Source organism: Mizuhopecten yessoensis, unplaced genomic scaffold, assembly GCF_002113885.1.
Source record: "Mizuhopecten yessoensis strain PY_sf001 unplaced genomic scaffold, ASM211388v2 scaffold10711, whole genome shotgun sequence".
Taxonomy (NCBI): domain Eukaryota; kingdom Metazoa; phylum Mollusca; class Bivalvia; order Pectinida; family Pectinidae; genus Mizuhopecten; species Mizuhopecten yessoensis.
In genome coordinates this window covers 556699-578592 of record NW_018408683.1, presented here as the reverse complement: position 1 = coordinate 578592, position 21894 = coordinate 556699, and the positions used below count along the sequence as shown (strand labels likewise).

Sequence of the window (21894 nt, the reverse complement as noted above, 5' to 3'; positions counted from 1 at the left end):
TGTACAAATACCTTGGTATGTACTTTACTTGTTTTCTTAAGTGGAATAAAACTAAGGAAGCACTTGTTATTTCAGCAGAGAAAGCTTTGTTTACTTTATTTAGATTCATAAATACTTATGATTTAGGATGTTCGCAGGCATTGTATCTTTTTGATCATATGGTAACTCCTGTAATAACATATGGTGCTGAAATATGGGGCTATTGTTACAGTCCCGGCATAGAAATTGTACAAACAAAGTTTGTTAAAAGACTATTGAGAGTAAAGCAATCAACTTCAAACTTGGCTGTTCTGGGTGAATTAGGGAGACATCCCATGTGTGTTGTTTATTATAAAAAGTGTATAAAGTATTGGTTTAATATTTTAAGTATGGGCTCCACTAGATATCCACGAAGGTGCTATGATATGTTAGTAAATTTACACAATGCTGGAAGAGTAACTTGGGCTACAAATATTAGAGATCTGTTGTACAAATATCGATTTCATTATGTATGGATATATCATGAAGTTGGCGATATAAATAGTTTTATGAGACTGTTTACCCAAAGAGTAAAAGACACTTGTATGCAAGAATGGGATTTTGGAATAAATAACTCTAATAAACTGAATTTTTACTCGGATGTCAAAACGTTAATTGAACCCGAACGATACTTATATTGTATTACAAATAAGTCTCATAAAATTGCTCTAACCAGACTGCGTGTATCCAGTCATGAATTATTTATTGAAAAAGGTCGTGAACTAAAAATTCCAAGGGAAGAAAGATTATGTAATTATTGTTTATATACAAACAATACAAGACTCATTGAAGATGAATATCATTTTTTATTACACTGTCCATTATATGAACATATAAGACAAATGGGTGCATTGGAAAACTATGTTGAAGCAAAATATATGTTAATAACTGGAAATGAAGATAAATTAAGAAATGTTGCTAAATTTGTATATTTAGCTTTTGAATCAAGATCAAATTATATTATATCTGTTACATCACAAATTTAGTATTATTAAATCGGAAGTCAGTGCTATATATTAGTAAATTGTACGTTATAAGGTACTCTGCAGAAATTGTTTTTGATGTAAAAATTGTGTGAATATGGTTATTATGTACTGTGCAAATTGTACTATGGGCTAGTTGGCCTTGAAATACTTAATAAAATATCTAGAACTTGAAAGTCCCTGCTCGTTCCATGGTAAGGAGTATATACGGGGGTTCTGTAGTTAAGTCCCTGCTCGTTCCATGGTAAGGAGTATATACGGGAGTTCTGTGGTTCAGTCCCAGCTCGTTTAATGGTAAGGAATATATACGGGGGTTCTGTGGGTAGGGTGCATTGGAAAACTATGTTGAAGCAAAATATATGTTAATAACTGGAAATGAAGATAAATTAAGAAATGTTGCTAAATTTGTATATTTAGCTTTTGAATCAAGATCAAATTATATTATATCTGTGACAGCACAAATTTAGTATTATTAAATCGGAAGTCAGTGCTATATATTAGTAAATTGTACGTTATAAGGTACTCTGCAGAAATTGTTTTTGATGTAAAAATTGTGTGAATATGGTTATTATGTACTGTGCAAATTGTACTATGGGCTAGTTGGCCTTGAAATACTTAATAAAATATCTAGAACTTGAAAGTCCCTGCTCGTTCCATGGTAAGGAGTATATACGGGGGATCTGTGGGTAAGTCCCTGCTCGTTCCATGGTAAGGAGTAGATACGGGGGTTCTGTGGTTCAGTCCCAGCTCGTTTCATGGTAAGGAGTATATACGGGGGTTCTGTGTGTAAGTCCCTGCTCGTTCCATGGTAAGGAGTATATACGGGAGTTCTGTGGTTCAGTCCCAGCTCGTTTAATGGTAAGGAGTATATACGGGGGTTCTGTGGTTCAGTCCCAGCTCGTTTAATGGTAAGGAGTATATACGGGGGTTCTGTGGTTAAGTCACTCCTCGTTCCATGGTTAGGAGTATATACGGGGGTTCTGTGATTAAGTCCCTGCTCGTTCCATGGTAAGGAGTAGATACGGGGGTTCTGTGGTTCAGTCCCAGCTCGTTTCATGGTAAGGAGTATATACGGGGGTTCTGTGGGTAAGTCCCTGCTCGTTCCATGGTAAGGAGTATATACGGGAGTTCTGTGGTTCAGTCCCAGCTCGTTTAATGGTAAGGAATATATACGGGGGTTCTGTGGGTAGGGTGCATTGGAAAACTATGTTGAAGCAAAATATATGTTAATAACTGGAAATGAAGATAAATTAAGAAATGTTGCTAAATTTGTATATTTAGCTTTTGAATCAAGATCAAATTATATTATATCTGTGACATCTCAAATTTAGTATTATTAAATCGGAAGTCAGTGCTATATATTAGTAAATTGTACGTTATAAGGTACTCTGCAGAAATTGTTTTTGATGTAAAAATTGTGTGAATATGGTTATTATGTACTGTGCAAATTGTACTATGGGCTAGTTGGCCTTGAAATACTTAATAAAATATCTTGAACTTGAAAGTCCCTGCTCGTTCCATGGTAAGGAGTATATACGGGGATTCTGTGGTTAAGTCCATGCTCGTTCCATGGTGAGGAGTATATACGGGGGTTCTGTGGTTAAGTTCCTACTCGTTCCAAGGTAAGGAGTATATACGGGGGTTCTGTGGTTCAGTCCCAGCTCGTTTAATGGTAAGGAATATATACGGGGGTTCTGTGGGTAGGTCCCTGCTCGTTCTGTGGTAAGGAGTATATACGGGGGTTCTGTGGTTAAGTCCCTGCTCTTTCCAAGGGAAGGAGTATATACGGGGTTTCTGTGGTTAAGTCCCTGCTCGTTCCAGGGAAGGAGGATATACGGGGGTTCTGTGGGTAAGTCCCTGCTCGTTCCGTGGTAAGGAGTATATACGGGAGTTCTGTGGTTCAGTCCCAGCTCGTTTAATGGTAAGGAGTATATACGGGGGTTCTGTGGTTAAGTCCCTGCTCGTTCCAAGGTGAGGAGTATATACGTGGTTCTGTGGGTAAGTCCCTGCTCGCGAGTTTTATGGTAAGGTGTCTCATCGGGGGTATCAGTGGTGAGGTAATCTATGGTTCTGTTGGTAGATGACTAACTCGGTGTTCAAGGTGGCCGGGGTATGTAGTCACCTGCCCGAACCCGTGGATTTTCTCCTGGTACTCCGATTTCCTCCCATTTAAAGACCCCCTGCGATCTAATATCCTGGGCAACACCAGTGATAAACATCAGTTTACATCACGTGTTTCATAATTGTTACAAATATACTGTACAGAGTTTATATATGATCATATGTTTTGTATCGACGTGTTTTAACTGTTGGAATGAATTAGTGGTATATATGTGCACATATAGCCATACAACAATAACTTACTTGAATCGATTGATTATATAATTAATACTATAGCTACATGTATATCATTACAAGTTTCTCTGAGAAACCATTGTTGACTAGGCATTGGTATGTGCAGGATGCGATGAAAGACTGAATGTTGTAGGTCCATAACATATCAAAATTTATATTTATCTATTTTTACTATACAGCATTTACAAATGACATTGTTACGGCACATATTTTTGAAAAAACTCAGATGTGTTTACAGGGACCGATGGTCTGAAATTATATAGAATTTAATTGTTCTGGGTGAAGACGGATGTTTTATACCTTTTTATCTTACATTCCCTGCTATTGTCAACCTACATATCGTTTGTATTGAGGTCCCCCTCTCCTGTATGAGGAAATATAGCACGTACAACAGCAAACCTCCATAACTGACTTGCTACAAATGAGTAACTAATGTAATCTTGAGTCAGATAAGAAGACATGTTTTTAATCGCAGAAAGATCCCACAATATCATGTTACCATGCAAAATTTAGGTTATGTCATCAATATGACAAGCGGGGCATTCCTCACATGGCACAGACTGTCTTGGTACGACAGGAATGAGAGACAACACGAAGCAACATGGCCGTCTACAAGACCACCCAGGTAGTATTCATCGTAAGTATATATCTGGTTTTAATGTGTTGTAACGTAAACAAACAATACCTGGATTATGTATTGCAGTTCTGGTCGGAAATGTATTAATCTAATGGAACAATTCGTCTACTCGCTGTCTTTGGCCGAATTCTATAACGTCTTCTGTTGTATGCCCGTCCGTAAATCATTCAGAGAGCAATACATATCTGTGATATAGCAATACATATCTGATATAGCAATACATATCTGTGATATAGGGTATACATTGAATACATTGGGGAATGGGTCACATGCAAAACATTATAGCTTTATGCATATCAAAATGTCTAAAGTCAGTAAATATTTGCAAGATTGCGCAGACGAAAAATACATTTAGGGAAATTAGTGCATGGTAAATGATAGACAATTTAAATTGTTTTCATGAAATATCCTAGACCGCTGGTTTTATCTGTTGTTTAACACGTTATCAAGAAGACTTAATACGTTACGCTTTAGAATATTTGGTTTTTGGCACCAAACATGAGACATTATGACATACCCAACTAGTCATCGACACGTCACATATTATCACTTTGCTGGTTGTGCTAAGTGAACGTTTCTTCACCCTGTACTTACCAACTTGACGAAAATGTTTAGAAATCACCTTCTGTGACAGTTTGATGTTCGACCTTCTTTTTTGGTCAAGGCTACATTCGGATACTTGTTTTGGTTAATCCCCTTAGGCCACACCCTATGACATTTACCATCAGTGCATCTAAAACGGGACTGATTTTGGGTAATTATTGATGTATTTTAAATCATAATGTCAATTCAAGAAATGTTAGTTCATTTTTCATTAAAACATATTATCCACATGTATTTATCTTTTATTATAAGCTGATATAACGCAAAATACTACCAGGGTCATGGAAGCTCTTAAACAGGTACGTGTACCTGTGTAGCTGTACCCTAAATCCGGGAACACTTTGGTTTTTTGACCAATATTGGGGGATAAATGATCACCATTAAAAGAACGTTACACACACTTCAACTTTTGCAGAGACAAAATAGGGTTTGATTGAATTTCTCCTCCAAATCAGCATAAGCTTTGGACAAACAAGTGTCTGAAATTGATACCAAATTAAAGAGCATCCTATGAAATTTAAATGAAGCGAGTTATGTCGCCAACCTTAAACTGTCCGTTTAACCGTAATCAGCAGCCAATAAAGCTAATATACAGACTAACTGACATACCAGTAGCACATAGTGAAGTTGGCATAAATAAAATACTTCTTAGCATATCATGCCAATTGTTTGAGCTGCTTTTCCACAAGTGTCCCGTTTTGCGTAAACTGGCGTTAGGCTTCAACATTACATGGGTCTGCATTGGATATGTAGGCGATGGTTTAATAACATGTCATGGTCTTTTATTGGTATATCAATAATAAAGCTGACTCCGACTGGCTATCGTTAAACAACAAAATATAATTTAAAAAATCACGGATTCGTTATGCAATTGACGTTTGTGTCGAAATGAACACTATATGGTATATAGTTTTCAAGCCGCGAACAAAACTTTTATTTTGTCAAACTTTGTTTGCAATGTTATTGATATATATTCATGACTTACGAAGCAAAACTTAAACGAAGTTAGCGCCACGTTTAAAACATGTATGTATGCTTTACACTACAGATAACGACGTTAGTTGGACTAATTACGCCGATTGCTGTGGACCCAGGTCAGCCCTGTCCAGCCCCTCCTCCTTGTACATGTCGTATCCCCGGAAGTATGATAGACTGCAGTGGGAAAGGTTTAAGCCATGTTCCTGGAATCTCTAATGGCGGTCAGCAGCGTTGGACGGTAGACATTAGCTACAACCAGCTCACCACCATTCCAAAGCGAGCATTCGAAAACATAACAGTCGTGTCGCTCAACATGTCACACAACAAGATTAGTACCTTGTCCATGGATTGCTTAGTCGGTTCAAATGATGTCGTCACTTCCGTTCATATGGAGTCTAACCAGTTCTGGTATCTGCCAAACGCTATAGATGATCTGACGAACCTGGAGATTCTTACAATGCAAGACAACCCCTTCATAATCCTGGGAACTAGTATGTCATTTGCGTCTACTCTTCGCTACCTTACCATAGGTTCTGAGAACTCTCCATGGCCGAAATACATCGACCAATTGAATGCAATAACTCACCTTACAGTCGTAGGTCTAACTTGCTACTCTTTGCCGTTCGACGCATTCTTTAACATGGCAGGTACAATGAAATCACTTGTGTTGCAGAACAATGAATGTAACGATATGCCTGACAGCGTACAAGTACTAACTAACTTGGAGCATTTGGCCGTTATCGACAACCATCTTCTGACGTCATTTGATATCCATAACCTCACCTCACTAACTTCTTTGGTGATAGAAAACAGCAGCTTATCAACTATGCCAAATATTTCAAAATGTACTCATTTACTGAGCATCTACGTCACCGATTCCCCAATAAAATCGTGGGAACTTGACACCATACCACCCGAGTCTAAGCTGAGAAATATCACACTAGACCGCACGGACTTTGATCACATTCCAACAGCTCTACGTCAAATACCACTGGTGGAAAACTTATTAATGAAAAACACAAATGTATCGAACATAGAAGATTCTGATCTGTCCACATTATTTCTGCTGAGAAACCTTGACCTTAGTAACGCATCTTTGGAAGGTATTGCAGTGACTGCATTTAAGCAAAATACAATGTTGTACTCAATCAGTCTCGACAACACTAACCTTGCCGGTGTACCGAGGGCGATAGGCGAGGTAGATTCGCTCTACGTTCTTAACATGTTAGGTGATAGTATCGAGTGTACTTGTAAAGAACTTGGATGGATGAGGCTGTGGGGAGCCCTGGAACACTTTGTTACGGGCTCCGGAACCTGTCAGAATACAGGCATGGATTTAATGACTTATATACGGGAATATGTACCCAAGTGTGCAACATGAATGTATTTTATGTATATTAAAAGTAAATACAAGCAACTCTGTCTCCAATATAGTTTGAATAAATGTATATATATATCAAATGAACTTGTCAAAAAAACAAACATGCATTAACCCCTGAAGTGCCACAGAGCCTATTTGCAGGCTCTATGCACTACTGCGATCTGCGTTGATTTGTTTTACTTGACAAAATGTCCGTGTTAGGTCAGGTCCTGATTGGTCGACATTTAGATATTGATCGATGTTATAGATTTGGTATGCAGATGTATTATGTAGGGTTGTCATTGGTTAGCCGGTTAACCGGTTGCTCGGTTGAAAGACAACGAACCGGCTACCAAACTCCTTCACCGAAAATTCGGACAATTACTTACATGTACCCCTTTTGGGAGCCCCATGTTTCCCTGGCTTAGACCTTTAAACTATCTGCATTTGTGTAGATGCGACCAAAATTGGACAGTTTTGTAATAAAAACAGTCCAAACCCACCATTTTAACAGGATTGAGTCCCCCTTGCCCAAGGATGCTCCAGACCAAATTGGGACGAAATCCCTAAATCGTTGTGGTAGGATTCAAATCTTTCATAGGTTTCACCTCTATTTCCCCTATGGGGCCCACCCCTCTCCTCCAGGGGGAGGCACACCCACCGTTTATACAAAATTGAGTCCCTTGGCCCAAGGATGCTCCAGGCCAAATTAAGTCAAAACATACTGGGTCGTTCAGGACAAGTGGCATTTTAAAGGAAAAGCGGACGGACGGACGGACGGACGCTGCGGTATGGCATAAGCTCATATTGGTCCTTCGGACCGGGTGAGCTAAAAATTGAAGTTTGAAAAAGTTTGAAGTTTGTGCATTAGTAACCAAGCCTTAATATACCACAATCCCCAATAATCAATTTCAGTGTTCGTGCTCATGGCAACGGGCAATATGCCTACTCCTAACAGGATTTCTCACCCGGGTGAGAAATCGTGTCGGGATGAGTAATCGTGCCGTAACACAGCTTCATTGCGGTGGCAAGGTTAATACTGAATCGATGAAGACTAATACTAATGAGCGAATTAAAGGTTTTATGGCCATTTTCAGAGGAATTAGAATTCCTGGTGATCATATTAGTTTCAACACGAAAGTAATTCGGCAGTAGCGTAGCTGCCTTAGGCTCGAGTAGGCACGTTCCCACACATAATTTTGTCAGATACTTGTTTTGAGTCAGTGCAAATGAAAAGTGAAAATATATTTTCATAAAAATTAAAGTTAACACTAAATCCAGGATGTTTTATATAGGTTTAGTACGAAGTGCGGAACATCATGTGGGTTTTTTTGGCAGTCATATTGATCTTCTTAAACACGTAAGTGTAATACAACTTTCAATTTGAAAGTAATCAATGGTAATAACACAACGATGAACATGTTAATAGTGCGGTCGATGCGAAATATCTAACCTTCTGAGATCCCCGTCGCAGTGAAACTGTCCCGTTTTCCGAGCCTCCTCAAAGTAATGCGTCGTTTTTGTATGCCCATGCCCCAATCCTCTCTGATTTGGCACGCATACATGTATGATATCTTTTTATAGGCTGAACCCTAAAGGCAAAACAATATTAGCCGCTTGAAAAAAACCCACCAAGTCTCCATTTCCTGACCCCGATGTGCAAACCATGGTCAACAATCTGCGTAATAGATGGTATTCGGTCGGTATTCATCATTTTGATTCAAATAGCACATATTCATGACTTTATCATGATATCAGAGTTGTCGACTGCCGAAGGGCAAACTTACAACACATTGTTTACAATTCACTATCATGTTCTAATGGAGAAATATTCTATTTCTTTGTGTGATATGAAGATCGATCATTTTTAATTATGCTAATGAGTTTGGCTCTACCCTAATATTCATTTTGAGTACGAAACACATCTTCAATTTGACATAGATTTCATTGTCGATGAAGCTGAAGACGCTTGTACTTCCGGAACACATGATCTTTTTCTCCTTGTAATTTTCAAAGATTTCCATGCCTTTGTTCATTTTTTTGTTTTGTTTTATCGATTCTGAGTTCTCACTGTGATTTTGTTGACACTTCGGGTATTCTCGTTTTTAAGAACGATTCTCCCATCAATAAGAAGTTAAATTAAATTTATCTCTTTTGGGTTCCAATTCGTGTATGTTAAAATCATTACCACCATTTTAAGTATTTGGTATATATATATAGTTGCATATCTAATTATAAAACGCACCGATATACTTATCAATTGATTCTATTTTACATTATTTATAAAATTGTTGTATCAAATCTAAAAAAAATCCACATATCTAACATCCATATGTTCAAGTGCCTACACAGTATTACATCCCAGCTGCGACCCTGATTCCAGCATACGTTGTTTGACTTAACTGCTGAATGCTATCCGCATCTAATTTGCAAACTATCTTTTAACCCTGCCTCTGCACTTTTCTGCAGGGTTATAGTTCAGATTTTCATTTTGTGCCGTATGACCACACCAAATCTAACTGCTCTTGGAGAAATGAGACAGACGCATTTATAGGTGTTGTGTCATCAGCTAATAGATTTGTAGACCTATACCCGTTTCGTCCAATTCGGAAGCTATGTTGCCTACAAATATCAAAAATACCCACGCTGAGAGTGTTCGGCCTTGACCTACCCTTGCATCACGTGTTACTTTATACTGCTTTACCATCATTTAGTACTGCAGCTGAAACATCACAAAAAGAGTCTTTAACTTTACGCCAAAATTGTCCGTTAAATCCTTTTTGGAACAGTTTGTACAATAAGCCGTCAATCCAGACACTATTAAAAGTTTTTTTGTAGTCCAGGAAAGCACCAAACACTTTAGACGAACGTTCTAGGAAATATGAAATTTGAGGTTTTTGAAGTAAAACCTATTTTCATGATGTAATACTTACCATAACTTTAGTATGCATACACAATACCTACACTCATCTTTGTAGCCCAAAAACAAAAGATTCAAATATTCCTACTCCCCTACCGTGACGTAACCCATATCTCGACGACAGAGCCACGGAGTGATCTCCCTTCCTCAAACCACTTTTATGGAGCCTAAAGGCAGCCGGGATGAGGAGGTAAGGGGAGGAATACGGGGTGGGACTCCATAAAGTTATGGTAAGTATTACATCATGAAAATTGGTTTTACTTCAAAAACCTCTTTTCAGTAACAATTACCATAACTTTAGTATGCGAATTCGTCTTACCGCAGTGGAGGCTTCGAATCCAGGCAGACCAGGCTGACGGAACAAACTCGAGACTTGCTCAAGGTAGGGAAAAGGTTCAAGGAACCCCCCTTATAAAGCCCCGAAAGTAATTAAAAAATGGAAAACCTCCCCGTGAAACAAGCAGGTGTACCACCGTTGTGCCTGATAGCCTACTATTTAAAATCCCTGAATTACTGTGGAGGAACAGCTACAGACTGTGCAACCACCATCGGTCCAAGGTAATACAATCCATCAGAATGAGAAGCCAAGGACCGGAGATAAAAATCCGTGAAAATGGTCTGTCCGCTCCAGAAAGCCGCAGACATCTTCTGATAGGGGGGCCCTTGAGGTGGGCCCATGACGCAGCAAGGGCCCTGATCTCATGAGCTCTCACCTTATACAACGCCCGAACGTGATCATCCGATTGATCGTAACCGTACTTGATGACCTGACAGATCCATCTAGACACTGACTGAGAGGAGATATCCTGCTGACCCTGCTTAATGGGCAAAAACAGACGAGATCGAGGTAAAACCTAAGCGCCCGACAGGGACAGACCAACCTATCCCGTTCCTTATACCCAACGAAGGCAGTCAAAGACGGAATCTTAATAGGATCGGGCGAGAAGCCAGGAACCTGATTCTTAGCCATAAAGGCAGGATCAGTGAGAAGGGTAACGGCAGAGTAATTCCTGGACCAGCGGAGGCAAGAGGTGTGAGAAAACAAGGCATGAATCTCACTCCTCCTTCGACCTGAGGCCAGGGCAATGAGGAATACCACTTTGTAGGTAACAAACTTCAAGGAGGCAGACGATAAAGGCTTATAAGGTGCCCGCATCAGCGGTTCGAGCACCAGTGGCAAATTCCACTGCGGAGCCAACTGCCGGACCCTAGGCCTGTCCAACACAAACCCTTTAATCAAGACAGAAAGAGAGGGGGACGAGCCTACCTGCGGCCTACCATGATTAGAGATAACAATAGCAATGGCCGTGCGATAAACAGCGATAGTGCCAGGGGCAAGATTGAGGTCCCTAAACAGCCAAAGAAGGAAGTCCGCAATCACCTGGACAGTAGCCTTGATCGGATCAACCTTCCTGCCGACACACCAATCACAGTAAATCTTCCATCGTGACTGGTAGACGACAGATGAGAAAGACCTAATTGATCGAGTGCGATCTGACACGTCCCTAGAAAAGCCCACCTGAGCGAGGCTTTCTGAGATAGCTTCCACGCGTGAAGGTGGAGGATCTCCGGACGAGAGTGCATCGTCCTGGACCGAGGCTGGCGAAGGAGGTTCGCTTGGTAAAAAAAAGAAGGACCCAAGCTTGAGCCGAGAGGACTGCAGTCTCCCCCGGCCAAACTCGTCGTCTGACACGACCAAGGAGGAAAGAAGAGAGTCAGGAACCCTTCTTCTTACCCCCAGGAGGGTTCTTACCCTTCTTACTCTTCCATTTGTTGCCCTTGAAGGGAGTGTTTATACATGGGCTGCGCAGAAGACTGCGAAGCCGAAGGTTTAGCCTTCTTCTTAAGAGGCGCTGACCCCTGCGAGGTACTGGACTTCTCAGTCTGAATCATCTTCACCAGAAGTGCAGAAGCGACCGAGTCCTCCTTCAAATACTTCTGAACAGAAGGAAGGGCCCCTTCAAAAAGAGTGGACCCTGAGAAGGGGGTAGTCAACAATCTGGAACGGTAAGGCTCATCGTCTGGGCGGTTTTTAAACCTGAAAACCGCCTAGCACACAAAATATTGACGAGCGATGACACCTGTAAAGCTACAAGCGCTCGCAATGCCCCGTTCAGGGCAGAGGTCACTCTGTCCTGGATGTCGGCCAGCTCTGTCTCGGTAATCCGACCCTCGGGCAAGTCGGATACCCCATATAGACAAACCGTCAGGTAGTCTATATAAGACAGAATCTGGATGGAGAGACACAGCAGTCTCTCCATCTTGTGGTGTTCTTTTGGACCGAACACCACCTGGTCCACCGATTTACCGGGCCAGGCTGCAAGTTCCCTCGATTCCAGCTTAGCTGGTTGAGGGGCAAGCAGGCCATCATGTTTGGCATAGTCAGTGGCGTGCACCTCCGACAAATCGCCAACACTGAGCTGCAACCCAGCATACCCAGGACTACGGGTTGAAGAAGAAATTTTCTCTAAATCCCGAGACTGGGCGTTGGCCAGAGCTGAAGACACAATAGTGCCTTCTGGCAGAGAGCGGTCCGACAGAACGGACACCCAAGGAGCCACCAGGGAACACAAAAGGGTGGTGGACTTGGGGACAGATGACGCCAAAGGTGGTGGGAAAACCTCCTCCTAAAGAATCAGTGAAACGTCGGCCCTAAGGCCCCGCATACCGGACAACACATGCTGGGCCTCAATCTCAGCTGCCTCAGGGTCATCCCCATCCTGGACGTCCTCCTCAGGGGACAAGCCCTCTTGAGGACCGTCATCAGACGAACTGGCCAAACTTGCCTGCCTGAGACTGGGGCTGGCCAACTTGCCCAAAGGGCGAAGGTGGACCGCGACTCCCTCCAGGTGGAAACCCGGACATGTACGGGCTAAGCCCTGGGGGGAAACCTTCAAGGTTCCCGGAAGAATGAACCTCTGGACCGGACCTAATAGGACCGGGTCCGGGTAACTTACCGGGAGGGTAAGCATGACCAGCATTGCTACCGGGATTAGTGAGCTGCGCGTCACTTATCCCGGTAGAGACAGACAATCCCAGAAAGTTTGTAGTCACACCAGGACCTGAACCCGAAAGAACAGGCCCGGCACCAAGACTGTCCCCAACGACAGCACCGCCTGGAATGCCAGGATTACTGACAGAGTCAGTGACCGGCGGCCGGTAGTTGCTACCCGAAGGCGAGCACGAAAGCTTACGGGCGTCCCCGGCCAATTCGACCCTGTGCTGTGCCAAGCCAGGGTCGGGCTGCCCCTCCCCTACTCCAGGGATTTCCTGGACCGGAAGGGCCATCCCCTGCTCACGAGAGGGACCCGCCGAAGCGAGACCCCCCGAGACAGGAACAGAGACAGTACCACCAGACCCCAGAGAGCTGGTGGCACGACCCTACCTCTCTGCTTCCCTCGCTTACCGGAAGAAACAGACGAATCTCTCTTACGGTAAGTTGAGGGTAGTTGTGGAACAATGAAGTCCTTGTCCAGAGATTTTGTCTGTGAACAAAGTTCAACAGGCGAAACCTCACTGCAAGGACAATACTGGGGACAAGCATCATGAGGGTCCCGTTCCACGAAGAAATGGGAACACCCATGCGCTCTACCTCGTCGCTGTCCCGATCGAGACATTCACTCCAAAGCGAAAGTAAACAAAAAATTACAAGCAGATAAACACGGGAAAAAATAATAAAATACGATAGTACAAAGTACACAACGTAGAAAGAATTTCACCCGTAATATAAATCCGAAAACGGTTAAAATAAAAAAACGTTTGCCGAAATAAACAACCGTCACTAAAATAAACAGAGGTCGGAAATTAACCCACAATAATGGCGGACCGCGTGGCACACCACCGGCACTCGTGGAGTAAAATAACCGGCCGTAAAAGCACAAAAATAATTTCCAATAATAATTAATTGTATTAACAAGGGCAGATGGGTATAAGGCACACAAACTGCACAACGAATTGAGTTGACACTCTAACCAAACCGACAAAACAAAATTGGGTGTAGGTATTGTATATATGCATACTTAAGTTATGGTAATTATTACTGAAATGAAAAGACTTGACGGCAGTCAAGATAAATGACATTGCGGAATTCTGAAGGTTCAAACAATAAAAAATATAGAAAAACGATACAAAGGCATAAAGCGTTAGCTTGCTTGATATGAAGATTGTTGACAAAAAATGGTCTTTGTCCCACTTTGAAGTTTAAAAGTCCCAACAGCATTGAATAACAGGTGAGCAATAATACTTCCTCAATCGTGCCCTATGTGTAGTCTCGTCTCCATAGTATTGTGCGTTACGTAAGCATTGTTAGTTTTATAGGATTGGACATGTCACTATGTAAATGTTAGATACCGTTACATTTCTTAAAAAATATAATGAAGAATACAACGCCAGTAGTGGTTCATGAAATAATTTTCCTTAAACTGAGATGCTGTATTGATGTGAATTTTGACATTATTTAAGCTGTACAAGTAGTACACAAGTGTGTTGAACAATTGACACGCCAAAGTCTAGGTCGACGTGTTATAAGAAAGCTAACATTCCACCCACCTCATTATGATTTTATAAGTGCAGTGAGAACGTTGTCAGTAACAGGGTATCTACACAGTGGTGTTCAGAGGCCACTCGTCTTTATGTAGCAGGTTTGTGCCGGTAAGTAACATATGTAAACTCTCTTTTAAAGTCATACATGTTTGTAAGGAGGCTATCAATTTCTTGTTTTTGACGTCGATCATCCCATTGATAACCACCACTCTTCTATTGTTTTATTTGTTACAGTGTACACACTATCTATTGTTATTATCATCATACTATGGAATTAATCCATCACGTCAACATTAAGCCTTTTATGATTCCTTTATGTTCTGGTGCTTGAAGATATGTAGATTTTAAATTAGCCAATATAGTTACAGTGGGTTACCGGTCTATTTTAGAATGCTTCGATTCATTTGGAAGTTGAATCTTCCATACGCATTAGATGACGGGCTCAGACTTTGAGAGTTGTACAGCTAATTAAGAGATAGACATGATTGTCTATGGCGCTTGTTTACCCAGGAATGGTTCTAGCTAAGTGACATACATGATTATCTTTAAGGATTGTTTACCACGGAATGCTTCTAGCTAAGTGACTAACACGATTATTTAAATAGTTTTTTTTACCCAGAAACATTTCTGACTAACTGACCGACAAGAGTATTTTTTCTAGCTAAGTGACATAAATGAATGTCTTCACAGAATATTTACCCATGAATATTTCTACCTTGAGACGGACAATATTTTCTAAACGGTTTGTTTAACAAGGAGTGATATGGCTAAGTGACAGACAAGCTTATCAACAGTGTTTGTTTAACAAATTATGTGTCTAGCTAATTGATAGACAAGCTTAGCAACAGTGTTTGTTTAACAAAATATATGTCTAGCTAAGTGACAGACAAAATTATCAACAGTGTTTGTTTAACAAAGTATATGTCTGATTTAGTGACAGACTAGCTTATCAACAGTGTTTGTTTAACAAAGTATATGTCTAGCTAATTGACAGACAAGCTTATCAACAGTGGTTGTTTAACAAAGTATTTGTCTAGCTAAGTGACAGACAATTTTATCAACAGTGTTTGTTTAACAAAGTGTGTGTCTAGCTAATTGACAGACAAAATTATCAACAGTGTTTGTTTAACAAAGTATATGTCTGATTTAGTGACAGACTAGCTTATCAACAGTGTTTGTTTAACAAAGTTAGGTCTAGCTAAGTGACAGACAAGCTTATCAACAGTGTTTGTTTAACAAAGTATAGGTCTAGATCATTGACAGACAAGCTTAGCAACAGTGTTTGTTTAACAAAGTATATGTCTAGCTAAGTCACAGACAAGCTTATCAACACTGTTTGTTTAACAAAGTATATGTCTAGCTAAGTGACACACAAGCTTAGCAACAGTGGTTGTTTAACAAAGTATATGTCTAGTTAATTGACAGACAAGCTTAGCAACAGTGTTTGTTTAACAAAGGATATGTCTAGCTAAGTCGCAGACAAGCTTATCAACACTGTTTGTTTAACAAAGTATATGTCTAGCTAAGTGACAGTCAAGCTTATCAACAGTGTTTGTTTAACAAAGTATATGTCTGATTTAGTGACAGACTAGCTTATCAACAGTGTTTGTTTAACAAAGTATAGGTCTAGATCATTGACAGACAAGCTTAGCAACAGTGTTTGTTTAACAAAGAATATGTCTAGCTAAGTCACAGACAAGCTTATCAAAACTGTTTGTTTAACAAAGTATATGTCTAGCTAAGTGACAGTCAAGCTTATCAACAGTGTTTGTTTAACAAAGCATATGTCTAGATCATTGACAGACAAGCTTAGCAACAGTGTTTGTTTAACAAAGTATATGTCTAGATCATTGACAGACAAGCTTAGCAACAGTGGTTGTTTAATAAATTTTATGCCTAGCTAAGTGACAGACAAGATTATCAACAGTGTTTGTTTAACAAAGTTTTTGTCTAGCTAAGTGACAGACAAGCTTATCAACAGTATTTGTTTAAGAAAGTATATGTCTAGCTAATTGACAGACAAGCTTAGCAACAGTGGTTGTTTCATAAAGTATATGTCTAGCTAAGTGACAGACAAGCTTATCAACAGTATTTGTTTAAGAAAGTATATGTCTAGATAATTGACAGACAAGCTTAGCAACAGTGGTTGTTTCATAAAGTATATGTCTAGCTAAGTGACAGACAAGCTTATCAACAGTGTTTGTTTAACAAAGTATATGTCTAGCTAAGTGACAGACAAGCCTATCAACATTGTTTGTTTAACAAAGTATATGTCTAGATTATTGACAAACATGCTTAGCAACAGATGTTGTTTAATAAAGTTTATGTCTAGCTAAGTGACAGACAAGCTTATCAACAGTGGTTGTTTAACAAAGTATTTGTCTAGCTAAGTGACAGACAATTTTATCAACAGTGTTTGTTTAACAAAGTATGTGTCTAGCTAATTGACAGACAAGCTTAGCAACAGTGTTTGTTTAACAAAGTATATGTATAGCTAAGTGACTGACAAGCTTATCAACAGTGTTTGTTTAACAAATTATATGTCTAGCTAATTGACAGACAAGCTTAGCAAGAGTGTTTGTTTAACAAAGTATGTGTCTAGCTAATTGACAGACAAGCTTAGCAAGAGTGTTTGTTTAACAAAGTATATGTCTAGCTAAGTGACTGACAAGCTTATCAACAGTGTTTGTTTAACAAATTATATGTCTAGCTAATTGACAGACAAGCTTAGCAACAGTGTTTGTTTTACAAAGTATATGTCTAGCTAAGTGACAGACAAGCTTATCAACACTGTGTGTTTACCAAATTGTATGTCTAGGTAAGTGACAGACAAGCTTAGCAACAGTGGTTGTTTAATAAAGTATATGCCTAGCTAAGTGACAGACAAGATTATCAACAGTGTTTGATTAACAAAGTATATGTCTAGCTAAGTGACAGACAAGCTTATCAACAGTATTTGTTTAAGAAAGTATATGTCTAGCTCATTGACAGACAAGCTTAGCAACAGTGGTTGTTTAACAAAGTATATGTCTAGCTAAGTGACAGACAAGCTTATCAACAGTATTTGTTTAAGAAAGTATATGTCTAGCTAATTGACAGACAAGCTTAGCAACAGTGGTTGTTTAACAAAGTATATGTCTAGCTAATTGACAGACAAGCTTAGCAACAGTGGTTGTTTAACAAAGTATATGTCTAGTTAATTGACAGACAAGCTTAGCAACAGTGTTTGTTTAACAAAGTATATGTCTAGCTAAGTGACAGACAACCTTAGCAACAGTGTTTGTTTAACAAATTATATGTCTAGCTAAGTGACAGACAAGCCTATCAACAGTGTTTGTATAACAAAGTATATGTCTAGCTAAGTGACAGACAAGCTTAGCAACAGTGTTTGTTTAACAAAGTATATGTCTAGCTAATTGATAGACAAACTTATTAACAGTGTTTGTTTAACAAAGTATAAATCTAGCTTAGTGACAGACAAGCTTAGCAACAGTGTTTGTTTAACAAAGTATATGCCTAGCTAAGTGACAGACAAGCCTATCAACAGGGTTTGTTTAACAAAGTATATGTCTAGCTAAGTGACAGACAAGCTTATCAACAGTGTTTGTTTAACAAAGGTTATGTCTAGCTAATTGACAGACAAGCTTATCAACAGTGTTTATTTAGCAAAGTATATGTCTAGCTAAGTGACAGACAAGCTTATCAACAGTGTTTGTTTAACAAAGTAGATGTCTAGCTAATTGACAACCAAGCTTAGCAACAGTGGTTTGTTAATAAAGTTTATGTCTAAAAGACCCAGCATTTTCCGATGCGAACATGAATTTTGGGGCAGTGATGGCTGGGCTGAGGCGGGAGGGCCGGGAACGATTGATCATTGCCCTGTGATCAGTGTGACTAGTATTATTTTGCAGGGTTTTTTTTATCCAAAGGGCCTTCGACGGGATAAATTCGTGACACAGTTTGTTAGTGACCTAATACGGAAAAATATTGGGTCTAAAAAAAACTTGTATCGGGCGAGGCGAACACGCCCGATACAAGTTTCTTTTAGACCCAATATTTTTCCGTATTAGGTCACTAACGGGCTGTGTAACTAATACTATTGTACTTTATCGTCTCCTCACTGTAATAATAACAGAATAAATTAATAAATAAGGATGAGTTAAACCATCAAATAGATAACTGGATGCAATTATAATATGACTATATATATATATATATGACATATTTGTTCTATACATACAATGTATATACATCTATTGTACTTTATCGTCTCCTCACTGTAATAATAATCATCAAATATTTCATACATTTTAATTCGCCAGGCTTAAGTTAAAATATAATGACATAGGAGTGCTCCCCATCCCCGGTAATGTTTTGTGTTTTGTTTTTGTTTTTTATTCTGTTTCAGTTTGTTTGGTTTTTCTCTTGTGTGTTTGATGTCATAGGTTTATATATATTGTTTTTGCATCAGTGTCTCAGTGTATGTCTTTATGTATGTACATGACATTGGCAAATTTTTGCTTAATATCTGCTTATGTGTTAATAATAATATGTTATATGATGATGATGATGATGTCTGATGATGATGATGATCTTTGTTTAATATGTATGAACAATCATGTACTTAGGAACAATGTCATATATGTTTTGTCTTGTCTTGTAAAAAAAAAAAAATATAATAAAAAAAATAAAAAATAAAAAAAACAAAGTTTGTGTCTAGCTAAGTGACAGACAAGCTTATCAACAGTGGTTGTTTAATAAAATACATGTCTAGCTAAGTGACAGACAAGCCTATCAACAGTGTTTGTTTAATAAAGTTTATGTGGAGCTAAGTGACAGACAAGCTATGTGTCTAGCTAATTGACAGACAAGCTTAGCAACAGTGTTTGTTTAATAAAGTTTATGTCAAGCTAAGTGACAGACAAGCTTATCAACAGTGGTTGTTTAATAAAACATATGTCTAGCTCAGTGACAGACAAGATTATCTTTAAGGTTTGTTTTCCAAGAAATGTAGTGGCTAAGTGACTGACAAGATTAACAAACTTTGCTTACCCTGTAACGTTTCTTGCGATGGTCCACAGTAGCCGTCACGGTAGTTACCTCTATTGAGTAGGTTATCGTTATGACAACTGCTTTAGTATACAGCACTTGTCAGGGTGAAACATATCTGGCAACTGCTTTAGTATACACCACTTGTCAGGGTAAAACATATCTGGCAACTTCTTTAGTATATAGCACTTGTCAGGGTGAAATATATCTGGCGACTGCTTTATTATACAGCACTTGTCAGGGTAAAAAATATCTGGCAACTTCTTTAGTATACAGCACTTGTCAGGGTGAAATATATCTGGCGACTGCTTTATTATACAGCACTTGTCAGGGTAAAACATATCTGGCAACTTCTTTAGTATACAGCACTTGTCAGGGTGAAATATATCTGGCAACTGCTTTAGTATACAGCACTTGTCAGGGTAAAACATATCTGGCGACTGCTTTAGTATACAGCACTTGTCAGGGTGAAACATATCTGGCAACTGCTTTAATAAAGCAGCTTTTTATCACGCATTTGCTTGGCCCATACCAGCCATTTCGGCAAACGTCTGGCTTTTGGCAAATTATTTTGATATCTAAAAGGTACAAATGTGATAGCTTGGAATGGATTTGTTTGTAGTTTGTTTTTTATTTACGGTCTGTTGACAATTTTAGGCCAAAAGACACACTAAAACGAGACGTTTGCAAAATAAAATGCACCAATCTTAATCAAAAGGATTAAAATGACGTGAAAAAAAGCAAAAACAAACGCATTGGCTGTGAAACATCACATTTTTTGTGCGCATTATTTTGAGTATTAATAATCATATATTGATAGCACATGGAACAAAAACAACACATTAAAGAAACATTTTATTACAATTACATTAATTACCTTTTGGTGCATTTAGTGATAATCGGTGCATTAGATCATAAATTGGTTCGATATCATACCATAGAAAGATGTTGCTCTCTTTCTGACTTGAGATATTACCAATGACGAACATAGAATACACTCGAATATAAACATTTTCTCCGCATACATTTAGTTAATTGATGGCGGTACTGACATTTAACGAATGAAAAGGTTGAAAAATGACTGTTGGTTAATTATATATTTTTGAGTTTACCAACAGGTTCTTCCTCAGAGTATACCGTTATCAGTGTTACTTAACCTCTGTTATAGTTACGTTGATACAACTTGTCACAACTAGTTTCAAGCTGTACAATGACACTATCTGTCATTGTGAATACGGGTTTGTGATACAAACGTATCCAACTGTATATATATACATGTATTAAGCCCTTAAATGGTCTGACCAAGGAAAATGTTTACAAGAATTAATAAGACTAAATAAAAGACATAACAAAATACATCTCCAGCACACACACAGGCATACACACATAGGGAGATATACGCCAGGTGGCATAGGAATAGTAGTTAGCGCCTGATAAGGCAGCTCCTGCGAATTCCTCAATATTGTATTGATTAATGTATATGCTAATTGTATTGACTGTATAAAAAGTGTATATCTATGTACTGTAAATCGCTTTAGAGTGGCTTATGTTAGATAGATAGGGCGCTATATCAAATGTTGTATATTATTATTATTAGATATAATTCATAATTTGTAACCATTCATGCCTCTTCAACATAACTCAGTTTCACCCTTGAATACCCATATGCCGTTGAAATGGCCCCTGTGGGGGGAAAATAAACGTGTTTATCCCACTGCATATCGGTATTGAGATTCAACTGATATCGGTATCGAATGTTAACGTGTTATCTATAGAGTAAGTTAAAACAGGAACATTTTAGCTGAGTGTCAGACTGGATTATCTATAGTGTTTGAGTAACAACTTGGATTATCTAATGTTTGAATGACATACCAGATTTTCTATAGTGTTTGAGTAACATACCATATTATCTATAGTGTTTGAGTGACATACCAGATTATCTATAATGTTTGAGTGACAGACCAGATTATCTATAGTGTTTGAGTGACGGCCAGGATCATCTATAGTGTTTGAGTAACATACCAGATTATCTATAGTATTTGAGTGACAGACTGGATTATCTATAGTGTTTGAGTGACATACCAGATTACCTATAATGTTTGAGTGACAGACCAGATTATCTACAGTGTTTGAGTGACGGCCAGGATCATCTATACTGTTTGAGTAACATACCAGATTATCTATAGTATTTGAGTGACAGACTGGATTATCTAAAGTGTTTGAGTGACATACCAGATTATCTAGTGTTTCAATGACATACCAGATTATCTATTTTGTTTGAGTGACAGAATGGATTATCTAGTGTTTGAATGACATACCAGATTATCTATAGTGTTTGAGTGACATACCAGATTATCTAGTGTTTGAATGACATACCAGATTATCTATTTTGTTTGAGTGACATACCAGAGTATCTATAGTGTTTGAGTGACAGACCATATTATCTATT

The 21894-nt window shown here is 39.0% G+C and overlaps 2 protein-coding genes across 2 annotated transcripts in view; both read left to right on the top strand.

Annotated features, from left to right (window-relative positions):
- The first annotated feature begins 3906 nt into the window (after positions 1 to 3906).
- Positions 3907 to 7364, top strand: LOC110461963 (leucine-rich repeat-containing G-protein coupled receptor 4-like). Its single transcript, XM_021515712.1, has 2 exons — positions 3907 to 3993; positions 5645 to 7364. Exons 1-2 carry the CDS (start codon positions 3958 to 3960, stop codon positions 6953 to 6955), a joined length of 1347 nt encoding a protein of 448 aa, XP_021371387.1. The 5' UTR covers positions 3907 to 3957; the 3' UTR covers positions 6956 to 7364.
- Positions 7365 to 14386: 7022 nt separating this feature from the next.
- The window catches only part of LOC110461967 (basement membrane-specific heparan sulfate proteoglycan core protein-like), an 80601-nt gene continuing 73093 nt past the window's right edge, over positions 14387 to 21894 (top strand). Inside the window, exon 1 of the mRNA XM_021515718.1 lies at positions 14387 to 14504. The gene's annotated coding sequence lies outside the window, so the exon portion shown is untranslated. The remainder of the gene's footprint in view (positions 14505 to 21894) is intronic.